Source organism: Apostichopus japonicus, chromosome 2, assembly GCF_037975245.1.
Source record: "Apostichopus japonicus isolate 1M-3 chromosome 2, ASM3797524v1, whole genome shotgun sequence".
NCBI lineage: Eukaryota > Metazoa > Echinodermata > Holothuroidea > Aspidochirotida > Stichopodidae > Apostichopus > Apostichopus japonicus.
In genome coordinates, this window is record NC_092562.1 from 1,296,857 (window position 1) to 1,309,838 (window position 12,982).

The window sequence follows — 12,982 nt, forward strand, 5'->3', positions numbered from 1 at the left end:
CACATTGCGCAATCAGTTGCCACTGACTAAAATTCGCGATCACTCGCATCCACGTAACTACCCAGGCCTTATGAACATACAGCAACCCGAGCGAAAAGTTTCTTACCAGTATTATTTGTTTCCAAAATGCAAGTAGATCAACAGGTAAAAGGTACCAATCAATGTGCTTTCCATGTTGAGAAAAGAAAACGTCAGTGCAAATTGCAAGTAGCTAAGGGTTTACAGTACTGCGGCGAACATGCATTCCAAGTAAGTTCATACTATTATTTGCCTATTAGTAGTGTACGTAGAAAACCCAGTTTCGCGAATTATAAGCGATTAATATAGATTCTCACTTAGTGAATACTGTAGGCCTTACAGTAGTTAACACAGGCCCTATCTGAAAACGTTCTATTTCTCTTGAGGTCATCAAAATATTCAGGACACGACCAAATAATGACCCTGAGAATGAATTATCAGTTTAAAACAGTCAGACCAGAAATTTTCTGCACAAGGCCCAATTTTGAAAATGTTAATTTAGACTTTTAGTTTTGGTGGGGCTTATTCGCAGGGCAGCCCTGCGAATAGCCAGACACATACACCTTATTCACAGGGCAGCCCTGCGAATAGCCAGACACATACACCTTATTCGCAGGGCAGCCCTGTGAATAGCCAGACACAAGCATCTTATTTGCAGGGCTGCCCTGCGAATAGCCAGACACATACACCTTATTCACAGGGCAGCCTTAGACTGGGTTAAAGGGCTCAGTAATTTTTGGGGCTATTCGAATTTGCTTATGGGGCTATTCGAGTTTGCTTTTGGGCACCAGCTATCTTTTTGAGAGTCTTAATTGGGAGCCTCTATATTTTGAGGAATTTATTGGCCTTTGGGATTCCTATCTTAATGCTGTTAGGATTGGTTTTGGTAGCCTAGGGCCTTAGGATTGAACCAGTCTAGCATTAGTACCGCCAACATAAAAATGTCATCCCTCGATCATTTTCACCTTTGTTTTTGCAGAGTGACTGCTCATTTGCATGTAAAGGTGTGGGAGGGGGGGGGGTGTCACACCTTTGACCATATTGGCTTTCAGGCAATATCGGCTTTAGGGGAATCCCAAGATCAGCTCCCTTAAAATAAGCTTTTAACCTTGAACTGCTGGGGCTCCAAAAATTAGCTTATGAAGTGGCTAAGACTATTTGGGCCCAAAAAGTTGGCTTTTTCAAGGCCCCTAAACTGACTGGTATCAATGGCAAAACCTAATAATAAACCTATTTTCAAAATCGTCACAGCCCTGCGAATAAGGTGTCTGCGTACGTTATTCGCCGGGCTGCCCTGCGAATAATCACTTTGTTTAGTTTTACTAGTACTAGTTCTTAGGACTATAGCCTAGACCTAGCCAAATGAAGGCCAACTGACATTGTTGAGGCATACAATTTATAAGAAACTGATGCAGTGCTGGGCAAATAACCATAAAACTAACTTAGAAGCTTCATTGTCAGTATTGGGCTGTTGTGAGACATATTATTTGGCGCAGACTTCTCTTATGAGTAAAATGGCTGTAAATTTTCTGTGGTTGGCCCTTAAAAAGAGTTTAAGAGTAGTGTTTGACTTCAACAAAAACACAATAAGAGAGGTGTAGAATGAAGAATTTGGTGATCTTTCTTATTTGAATTTATATTGGACACAATCTTTGACTTCACTGTCGGTAGTTTAAAACACTGAGAAAATTCTTTAAGTGCCCAGGGCTAACTTTCCTTCCTACGTAGTAAAATCATAAAATTTCTTAAAGTGTGTCGAGAACAGTATGGGTGAATGTTTCATGAACCTGTCAGATTGAGGTAAGTAGTAAATGCTGTAAAACCATCTATTACCAGTTGATATGAAATGCAACTTTTTGAATTAACTATTTAAATTTACTCAAGAAATCTGTTCTTCATTTCCAGCACAATTTACCTACATCAAAACCAAGAATCCAGTGCCCTCTGGATCCAAAACAGTAAGTGTAGACATTCTATTCTTGCTGTGGCTGAATTCAAATTTATGACATGATAAAGAAGAGCAAATTTACATGAAAATAGATATCATTAGATCTATATTTGCTATGTGCTAGTACGTTACATGATTCTGAATTTATAGACAACCAGGAATTATCATTTTACTCTGCTTCAAGTATCATCATGACAATGATATGTGCAAGTTATTGCAACAATGACAGCATCATATATACCGGTGCTGTTGCAAAGTGGATAAAGGTGGTGGCATTTGAAGCAATGGGGCTTAGCAATCGGGAGGTTCCAGGTTGCAATCCCCGATTGTTAGGTGGGTTTTTCATCCAAGAGCGATCTAATGTTTTCCCATCTGAAATGACTTTCTAAATTGAAAAGATTCCAAATTTGAGTTTGAAATGTTGATTTGGAAGCCACCAGAAGTGTAAGTTGTAATCCCATGCAAGTTTCTCCCACATTTGTGGTCACTTAAGCATCATAAAAACAACTGCTGATAATCAAGTAACTGCTGATTATCATTGAATAAAATAAGAGAATACTAGTTAGTTATACTAATGTCATGTTGCACCAGGTGATATTTCAACTGTGCTAAGTTACTTCTTCTTAACCTTGTTTCAATTTCCTTCTCTTTCAGTTCAGTATTTGTTCATAAGTTAAAGAAACATCTGAAGATTTGCAATAGCAGACCAAAAGATAAACCGGTAAATATACATGGTTCATTGCCCCTTTCAAAAATGTACAATTTTAAGAACTTGTGAAGTAGTGGATATTCCACGGTTAAAAGGGTAATGTTGTGTACAATTTTTTCCATTGGGTAATTAGGAATTAAATGGTTTACAGACTTGTTTCCCCTAGTTTCACACTACATACATATTCATGTGCAAACTTTTGGCAAGACTTGGCTAGCATATTTGGTTTCATATTCTTACTATTATTGAAACCTTCACTCACTGATCACTTATCTAACAAAATGAAATAATTGTGTACTGTACTATGAGTTATTGACCATAGTGCATGCTAAGCAAACCTTGTCCATAGTTTTAGAACATTTAAAATAGACATATTTTTTCTTTACTTGATCAAGTTGAAGTCAGAATTACCTGCCAATTGCACTAGCCTACATGTGATTTGAGCAACTATTATGTGTCATCATTGCAATAGTTACAGTACTTGCAAATTAAGGCAAATCCCACCACCACAACCTTCATAATTTCTCTTTTCTTATGCTTAGATTTATTTCGAACAAAACATCAATATTGACCAGTGTGAAGAGAATTATACAGGAAAGGTAAGTTTTTACAGATTATTAGGTAGCTAAATGGGAAAAAGTTACCAAAAAATGTATAATTACAGAGAGGGTAGTTATAAATTATTTAATAGAAAGTGCTTGCTTCATGAAACATTGCTACGCATGGCAAGATCTAAGTAAATTAAATCTAATAAGCCAAGTATTGAAATTATACATACTTTAATTTGGAAAACTGTATACTCTTGAAATAATCTGTGTTGCTTTGCTTTCAACTAAATTGCTTTTGTGTTTTCTTGTAGCAGAAGTACCATACCCTAGGCTAGTTCTAATAGTACGTAAACCTGATGGAAATTGTACATAAGAATTGAGACTGAACTGGTTCCTGTTATCAACTATTGAGAGTTAAAATAACCAGTTAGATTTCACTGTTTGGAATATACAGAAACAGAGCACTTACAATAGTTCACAGAGAACATTGCTCTAGTTTATCTCATGAAAGGCTACCCTGATACATGTTACCTGCAGTACTTGTGTCCAGTGTGTAAAGGGATAGCAAACAGTTGTTTTCCCCAAAATTCAACGAATGGTTTATTGTGAAGTGATGAAGAAGCAATCCAAATTTTACCACACTAAAAGTTACATGTCAATTAAACCTAAATTGACTAGCGAAGTAAAAACAAAATTACCATACCTGTTGCACAATTTCTTTCCTGACCACAATCCTTCACTGTGGAGATGCCTACAATAAACATTAATGGATCACTTTTACAGTTATGTACTGGTCACAGCTGTTTCAAACAAATTAAGTCGTTGAACCCTTTTTTTTGCTGCAGAAAGAACTGGCATCTTTTACTCCACAAGAAGTAGAAAATATCATCAAAAAAGCAAAGGCTGTCCAGCAAGGTAACATTTTGACCAATATTTTATATTCTTTCTCATTTTCATATCTTAAGAATGAAAAAGTAAAATACTCAAAAAGTAAACCTGTTATTTGTATGGCATGTTTCTTAATGTAACAACTTGTGTTTACTTGATGATATAAACAATTTGGTAAAAAAAAATTAAAACTGTAACATCTTGCACTTTAATTTGTTGATTTCTTTTTGCATGTATACTGTAAGTGCTGTAATGTTGAAGTTATCTGTTTTGGTAATTCTTCATACTCTTAGCATGAGCTCTCCAGGCAACATTTTGGAGGATCTGACCATCCTTGCCCAACCTGTTCTATTTACTCAAACCAACAGCTGGTTCCACTACTGTGTTGTAATTAATGTATACTATTTTTGTGTGTACCAGCACCATATCAACAGATATAGTCACCCTCTGCAGATATATGTTAACAGGATGTGTCACTCACTAAGATTTGTATAGCCTAAGGTTAAGTAAAGCTCAGGATTGTTCCTGATTCCACTGCTTTGAAACAATGTTTATCATAGCCAGAAATTCCTGTGCTCTTTCAAAAAGTGGTCCATTATCAGTTTGTACTAATTTACTATTAAATGTGAGTACAAAACATTGGCAAATGAACGTAAACATTTCAAATTATCATTTGGAGAGCCTCAAGGATATTATAAAGTAGAAACAGTAGCCCAGTGGAATAAGTCCTTTCATATCAAGATTTACTCTGGCACCACCATTGAAGAACTACCAGGGCATGTTTCTCCATCCTGGAATCAAAGCAATTTTTACACACTGCAGGCAGGAGATGGAGTTTATCATCATAGTTTTTCCTGTGTTGTTGTATCTAATTCACAGAAAACTGTCTCTGATTTTATGTAGCAAAATGGTGAACAGAATGGTTGAATATACCATAAACAATGTATAACAGGTTTTACTCTCAGCAGCTGTAAGATGTCCAGCAGTTTTTAAATATTGACACAATATTCAATGAATCTCAAAATTAGATGCACAGCATAAATACTAAAATGATTTTTTTGTCAACCAACACTGTTTGTTCGTTATTTAACTTCTCCCATAATTAGGTCAACTTTTGGAGTTTCAAGAATCTGTGCTACATCATGAGGTGCTCAAGGCAGAGCTGGATTCAGCGATCAATGGACTGTCGGCACGGAAACACCTTGATCAGATCTCATCCATTCTAGGCAACATGAAAGAAGCCAAGCTGTTTGCTCCAAACACCTTTTACATTGAATATGGAGCTGGCAAAGGTATTGAACCATGTTCCATATTTTATTTTATTTTATAATAACTCCCAAAGTGTAAACTGAAATCATAAATAATGTTATGTAATTGAGTAAGATTACTCTATTTGCATAGTCTTCAAGTTTATTGAAGTACCTCAGTTTTCTCATGGATATGGATTTCCCGACTGAAGAAGAAACATGTAAAGAAAAAAAACCTGTAGTTCATGTATTGCAGTATCCTAGGATGTGAATTCTTTAGCTTCTTGAAAAATAGTTACCTGCCAGATCATTATAAAGTTTAGATTTATGGAAAGCCATTTAAGGTCATCCCTCTGCTATTTGTTGTATAGTCTACAAATGTTCCTAGTGTGTGAATGAACTTACAGTAGTTATAAGTTATGTTCCTAGTGAGTGAATGAACTTACAGTAGTTATAAGTTATGTTCCTAGTGTGTGAATGAACTTACAGTAGTTATAAGTTATGTTCCTAGTGAGTGAATGAACTTACAGTAGTTATAAGTTATGTTCCTAGTGTGTGAATGAACTTACAGTAGTTGTAAGTTATGTATCTAGTGAGTGAATGAACTTACAGTAGTTGTAAGTTATGTTCCTAGTTTGTGAATGAACTTACAGTAGTTGTAAGTTATGTTCCTAGTGTGTGAATGAACTTACAGTAGTTGTAAGTTATGTTCCTAGTGTGTGAATGAACTTACAGTAGTTATAAGTTATGTTCCTAGTGAGTGAATGAACTTACAGTAGTTGTAAGTTATGTTCCTAGTGTGTGAATGAACTTACAGTAGTTATAAGTTATGTTCCTAGTGTGTGAATGAACTTACAGTAGTAATAAGTTATGTTATTCTTCATCACCAGGTCGACTATCGCAGTGGATTTTTGAGGCAGTCAGCGACACTCCTGACACTCATTTCATCCTCGTTGACCGCAAGAATGTTAGACATAAGGTTAGTTTCATTTAAGTAATCACATCTCCTTGAACTTACTTAATAGTAACAATGAAACAATTTTAGCCATCCCAGCTAAATGTTACTCTCTGTCAGAAAATTACCGATAAATTCCAAGATTTACGTAATTGAAATTCCCTCGTGACTGATAGTTCATCATTGTGATTCTTATCCAAAAGAAATCTTTCTGATACTTTTTTAAGCTGCTCTGGAATATTAGCAAATTGTGAAATGTGGTTCCAGAACTTTCACTGGTAGCTCCAACAAGACTTTCTTCTGATGAGGCTGAATTACACAGGTTTTTTTTTTCCGTGGTAGACTGCTAGTATCATTCTACAGTGCACTTACAAGGTTACACTTGAAACATTCATCTTAGAATTTGAATTAAGTTACTGTTACCTAACAGATTACCTAGATAATGCTCGTATTTGCTGATATTGTTGATACTGTAACAAGATCTGAATGTTCTATTCTCTATCCCAATTGGAGAGAGGTTTAATGCAAATCCAACAACAGTTTTGAATAAATATAGGGACATGTTTGCATCACTCACATATGCGCAAACTATTTAAAGCTCACCGGTAAAAGTCAAGCAAAATTTCATTTTGAAAGTGACGACCATTCACTGGTTCACAACGGGTCCAAACGATTGTCTATTTGTCAGTTTCTTGTACTTTTGAGTCAGGGTTACAATTAGTCGAGGCAGTCTGCAGTCACCTGAAATGTCAAATAGAAAGCGAGCAGAAGCAGATCGTAGGTCATTTGATGAATGCACACCAATTATTAATATATCTCTCTGTTGCTGTAGCGAGATCTTCATCACAAAGAAGTCAGAAAGAACCTCTCTATGGAACGTCTCCTTATTGATATTCAAGATTTGGCACTCAACAGGGTACCAGCGATCAAGGATAACCCTGACAGACCCATAGTGGCATACTGCAAGCATCTCTGTGGGGCTGCAACAGGTAAGCATAGGCAAGGATTACTGTGATTAGGATCGCCTGTGGGTTATTATATACATATCCCTTACATATCTTGTACCATTAAGTTTTTCTTCTGTCATTGTTTTGTATTATTCTGTATTATTTGTATCATTTCTCATTGTCAATTGCGCCATGAACATTCTTTGAGTGGTGTGTGCGCATTATAAGTCTTACTATTATTATTATTATTATATCCATCGATGACTGTATGCCGGACTGCTTGTACAGCCCTTGATGCAGCCAAATCGTTAGCTAACGTTTACAGAGTGATTTAGCATGTATCACTAAATTTGCAGCATCAGCAGTGACAATGTTAACTAAATGATTTGCTGCATACACGACTAAGACGTAGTTTAGGGTTGTAGTTATCCATTCATATCCACTTGATATTCCTACAATTCATCCTTGGGTAAAAAGTCGTCTGAAACAATGAGGTTCCTTGTACCCTGTTCTTCACCAGTGCTTTTATGTCGAGCTTTAGCATGTAACATAACTAAACAAATGTCAGAAATGAATGCATCTTCCACAACATTTTACTGGCCTGGCTTAAATTTCAACATTTGGTATAGAAGTTTTGTTGCTATTGCCACTGACCGGTAAAGCTAGGTACCAGCTTATATTTATTTTTTTATTTATTTTTTTGGAAGAAAGAGCTACTTGATCAGGTTCACACTGCCTTTCATTTACAATACGTCTTCATGTGAAACCAAATCCATCGCCTTTCTTAAACCCTTACATATCCCACCCGGTGCGCCCATGTTTTGTTCGTCTGGTCCAAGAGAGTTACAGAACTATGATATGAAGTTTGCCTATGATTTATCATCTACAGATCTGGCACTCAGAAGTTTATTCCCACATCGGTTGGACCGCCGGGAAGATGACCAGAAAACACCGACTGACAGCCCATCGGTCAAAGGCGTTGCTATGGCAACATGTTGTCACCATTGTTGTACCTGGAATAGCTATGTGGGGAAAGACTTCTTAGCCGTTCACGGGTTTAGTAGGATAGAGTTTGAGGCACTCATTCGAATGAGTAGCTGGTGTGTTTGCGGAACAAGGTCAGAGCATGGAGAAGAAAAGATGGAAACTAAATCCGACAGTCAGAATGGTGAAGCAGAAAAAGAAACACTTACAAGGTAATTAAAGGGGTAAATGGTTTTGTTCAAGTGAATCCCAAGGGTTCAGAAGCCAACATTTCATTTAAAATCTTATTCATTTGATAATAGTAAATGAACACTGGCTAAATATAGTACTAAAACCCAGGGACGTAGCCAGGGGGGAGCAGGGGGAGCCACTGCTTCCCCCTTTCAGTGTCGAAAATAATGTTTAAAAACTGTTGTTTTATTAGCAGGGTATTTTGTCAGTGCTCTTTTGATATTGAATGCTCGTCAGCTCCGTTAACTCGATAATAATCGTAGTAACATTCAGGCCCACAGATCAATTACTTACTTAGTTTGGCAGATGCAAGTAGCTAAATTTAGCCTATAGCCTATTACATGCCTACAGTTGGCCACTGCGTAATAAAATACATATTGCCTACCTAACCGCACTCGATGGAGTGTCACGAACTGTATGCAAAATGATATCGACAACGTTCGTTCTCATCCTTTCTATGATTCGTCCTAAGTTGTTGCACGAACAGCATGTTATGAAGCTAAGCTAGCAATCAGACGTGATACGCACATCCTGTAAATAATTATTACACTGCTAATACACTGCGATAACGATATTCCTTTTTAAGCCACTGCACATCTGGCTGTCTTACAAAATATGAAAGTTTATATTGTCCATAAGTTAAGTTCGTCAAATATATTAATTTCCAGACATTGGACAATAAACAAGAATCATCCTACTGGAAAAATTGTTAAAGAGCACTATGTTTGTCTTTCTGGTATAATATATAAAAGAACATGTAAAAGAATTCAAACAGGAAAACAAAATCTGCTTATAATATGATATCATATGATAATGATGAAACTGGCAAAACATTGCACCAAATCGCATCTAAGGACCTTCAATTGTTCAATTGTTTTTCTTTTCGATGAATCTTCAGAGAATTACAAGGCAGGCATGTAAGCTGCACAACCATTTACTGCTCCAAGAATGCCAGTTAACATCCAATGTCTGTAAGAGCCTGTTAGAAAGGGAATCGTTCAACTTTATTTCATTAATAATCTAAAAAGATGTTCTCCTGTTGCTTTGTTGGCACTTTTCCTGAGGGTGAACAATCAGACTGATTGATTTCTACTCTATACAAAGAATGCCAGCCCAATTTTCAAATTACTAGACATTTTTCCATGCAGCCTACTGTACGTTGTGTGTCTCTATTTGTTTGTACTGTAAAACCTGTGTTAACCTTAATATCTGTGTCACATTTATGTCAGTCTGCATACTGTATTTCCTCCTTTGGTTTTTACAGTGCTCTTGGATTAACCATTCAACAGAGGGAAGAAATTGGACATATGTGTAAAAGAGTCTTAGATGCTGGACGGCTAGAATTCCTCCGCAAGAATGGCTTGACCGGTAACCAAGTGCAATACGTCAAACCTAGTGTCACCTTGGAGAACATCATGATCTTAGCCAATAGGAGAGAGGAAAACAGTGACACGCTACCAAACGCATGATCATAACTGATGCCTGCATAACTCATTTGAGCGATTAGAGGGTTGAATGGTTGAGGATGAGGTTGGATGGGAAGGCAGAGGAGGACAGAGGGCAGCATGGGTGTACCAAAAGAAGGTGCAGCATGTCTTTGAACTTCTCAAATATCAGTTTAATACTGTTGTTGCTGAGCGTGCAGAGTATGTTGTCGACTCCTACAGGGCCAAGGGTACTTGACTGGCCTTCTAGGTACCATACACATTGTGTGTAAAAAGGGAATGTTTGTTGGGAGAGTTTTTGAAGTTCAAAGATCTCTCTTATATAATAGCACTACTTTGCCTTGAAAAATTGGCTAAGTCAGAGTAAGAATTTAGTAAGTTTTAAAACAGTTTTCAAAGTAGACTGATACCAGTTGAAGTTGTCAGCTTTCCAAACAAATTGTCACCCCCTTATTCCAATGCATGTCTGTACAAAAGAGCATCAAAGAAATGTCTTAGACCCAAACCAAGTAAGGATAAGGGTCAGTATTAGGGGAGAGGAAGTCAGGATCAAGCCAGTAGTTGTTAGGATTTCTCTCACATAAGTTTGAATGCCATGGGAAGTTCTCAGGTAGTTGGGCAGATGAGAATAAAACATTATTAACTACAAATCTCATGTTTGAGCTCCCTTTATGAGCTACACGAGTCATTATGAGCCTGATAGGCCAAGTGCCTACACGAGTCAGTCAATAAGGGGGTGGGGGGGGGGGGACATTTGATAGTGTGTCTTCCACCCTTCAGAAAGTGATTGATGCCCTGCATAGTGACATATTTGTCCAGCTCTTTGTGAGGGCTCTGATCAGTAACCCTCATTAAGAGATTGTGTTGGAAATGCACAAACGTTTATCATTTTGTAGCAACAAGTTACCACATAGGGTTTAGAGGTTCGTACTGTATACCTCCCTTTGATTACCTTTAGTTCTTTCTTTGATTTCTTATCTAAACAACAAACGGAACAGTCTTTTTTAATTCCTGACCTCAATCACACATCTTTTCATGTATAAATCATATATTTTTATACTAAGTATAAGTGTGTATAGCAGATCTAAGAGTAAGACTAGTTCGTTACTGCACCTAACAGCGCATGGGGTATACTTCATCACTATCTTTCCTGTATTCGATTAACACACATATTTTCCTGTTTTAACACTGCAACAAGATCATCCCTACAAACTATAATCCACCATCCTCCCCATCCTTTCCAAATCTAACACTTTTGATGGTCCAGTCCAGAGGTCTCCCATCACTTAAATTACTTTCTAACAGTGCATGAAGACAGTATACAAACAGAACCCTATTCGCAGTTGGGATACTTTTTGCCGCTTCAGTTTTGCTGGGCATCTGGGTAAATATAACTTAAAATAAAATAAAACTGTTAGCAAACTGCTTATCCACTAGAGAGCCTGTGTAAGAGAATGTGTAAAAGTAAGTTGTCCTGACGTTTCGATCCTAGCAGGATCTTCTTCAAAGGCTAAACAAATAAATATAACTTGGCAAACTATACATCATAGCCTCTCAGGGATTGTCAAGGATGGGGAAATCAGTCTTACACATGATGGGAAAAACGCTGGATTTTCCAAAACTTAATCAAACTTATAAAACAATACAAAATTAATATACTAACAAGACAAGAAGTTGAGATCCAAACCAAACTGCTGTTTCGGATCGGACAGTGTCGCGGTGTAAAATATGACAGAGTCACTTGGTTACTGCTAATGGGTGAATTTTTCGGTGCAGCTGCTGTCGTAAATGCTGCAACATATACACAACATATTCAAGTGAAGCCTTCACTCTATATCACAGTCGTGGGTTGGTTAGTTGTATAGGTGAAGACTTTCGCTCACCAGAACACAACTATTGGATCAAATACTTAAGTACTACAGAAAAAGGACTATACAGTGGCGTAGGAAGGCACTTTTGAGTAAGGGGGGGGGGCTGAGGACTGATGGCCGGCCTGGGGGAGGGGTCTAAGTGGAGGGGGTGTCCCCCTCTCCTTTGGAAATGTTTTGCATTTCCAGGTGGCCTCAGATGCATTTTGGTGCAATATAGCACACTTCAACACCCACTCCATTTTGTAAATAATTTTGCATTTTCTCCCTGGACTTAGATGCAATTTGGTGCTCCAAATGAGATTTTTTTTCTCATTTGGAAATGAAAAAAGGGGTTTTCTGACTTGCGAAGCGGGGGGGGGGCGGAGTGATACTTCCGCCCCCATATTTTTCACTTGGGGGATGGCGCCCCCAGCCTCCGGTTCCTACGCCCTTGGGACTATAGATAAACAACCGTTTCTGATCAGGCACTGTGTTGGACTGATGCCTCATGCGTAACTTATTTGTCGAAAGCTGATTATCGTCAATTTCATGTTTTTAATGAATGGAATAATTTGATAATTTTTTTTAAGGAAGGGGGGGGGGCTGATTTTGTGCAGTTCGATCAAACTTTGCAAAGGAGGGGAGGGCGATATAGGAGAAAGCAACGTTACTTCACTGGGCAACATATTTCACCATCGCAGACCTTCATAAGACATGTCACCATATATTCCGTCGGTCGCGCATAACAATGGAAAAGTAATTTCGGTGCTAACTTTAGAAGCCATTGCCCAGTGGATATATTAAAAATAGATAAAGGCACACATGGAAGTTTATTTCACTGAGCTTTCTACATACATGCGGTGGTACGTACAGTCACGTGAATCAGTGCCGTACAAATACCATTTGGTTACCATTTGTTTGATAATAATAAAAGAATGTTTGATGGGGGTAGTCAACATGTCTATGGGAGGCACATTTCATGGTTGTTACTTCTACCTTGTCAACTAGTGCATTTTTTTCTTAACTTTTTAAAGTTTTTTTATGTCTGCTTTTAATCGTTTATTATTCTATTTGTTTTATAGATCCATCGTTTATTCTTTTTTTTTTGGCTTTCATGGAAATTTTTAATCCATATTTGTAAAGGAGGGCCTAGGGGAAGGTAAGTTATGGCTTACCGAGTTACCCTCGAATAAATGAAGAAATAAATCAATC

The 12,982-nt window shown here is 37.5% G+C and overlaps 1 protein-coding gene across 1 annotated transcript; it reads left to right on the forward strand.

Moving 5' to 3' along the window:
* Positions 1-7: 7 nt before the first annotated feature.
* Positions 8-12,788, forward strand: LOC139973413 (tRNA:m(4)X modification enzyme TRM13 homolog). The gene is made up of 10 exons (XM_071980084.1): positions 8-249; positions 1,924-1,976; positions 2,621-2,687; positions 3,218-3,274; positions 4,069-4,138; positions 5,218-5,403; positions 6,249-6,337; positions 7,146-7,302; positions 8,150-8,456; positions 9,740-12,788. The coding sequence occupies exons 1-10, from the start codon at positions 127-129 to the stop codon at positions 9,942-9,944; spliced, it is 1,314 nt and encodes a 437-aa protein (XP_071836185.1). The 5' UTR covers positions 8-126; the 3' UTR covers positions 9,945-12,788.
* The last annotated feature ends 194 nt before the right edge of the window (positions 12,789-12,982 follow it).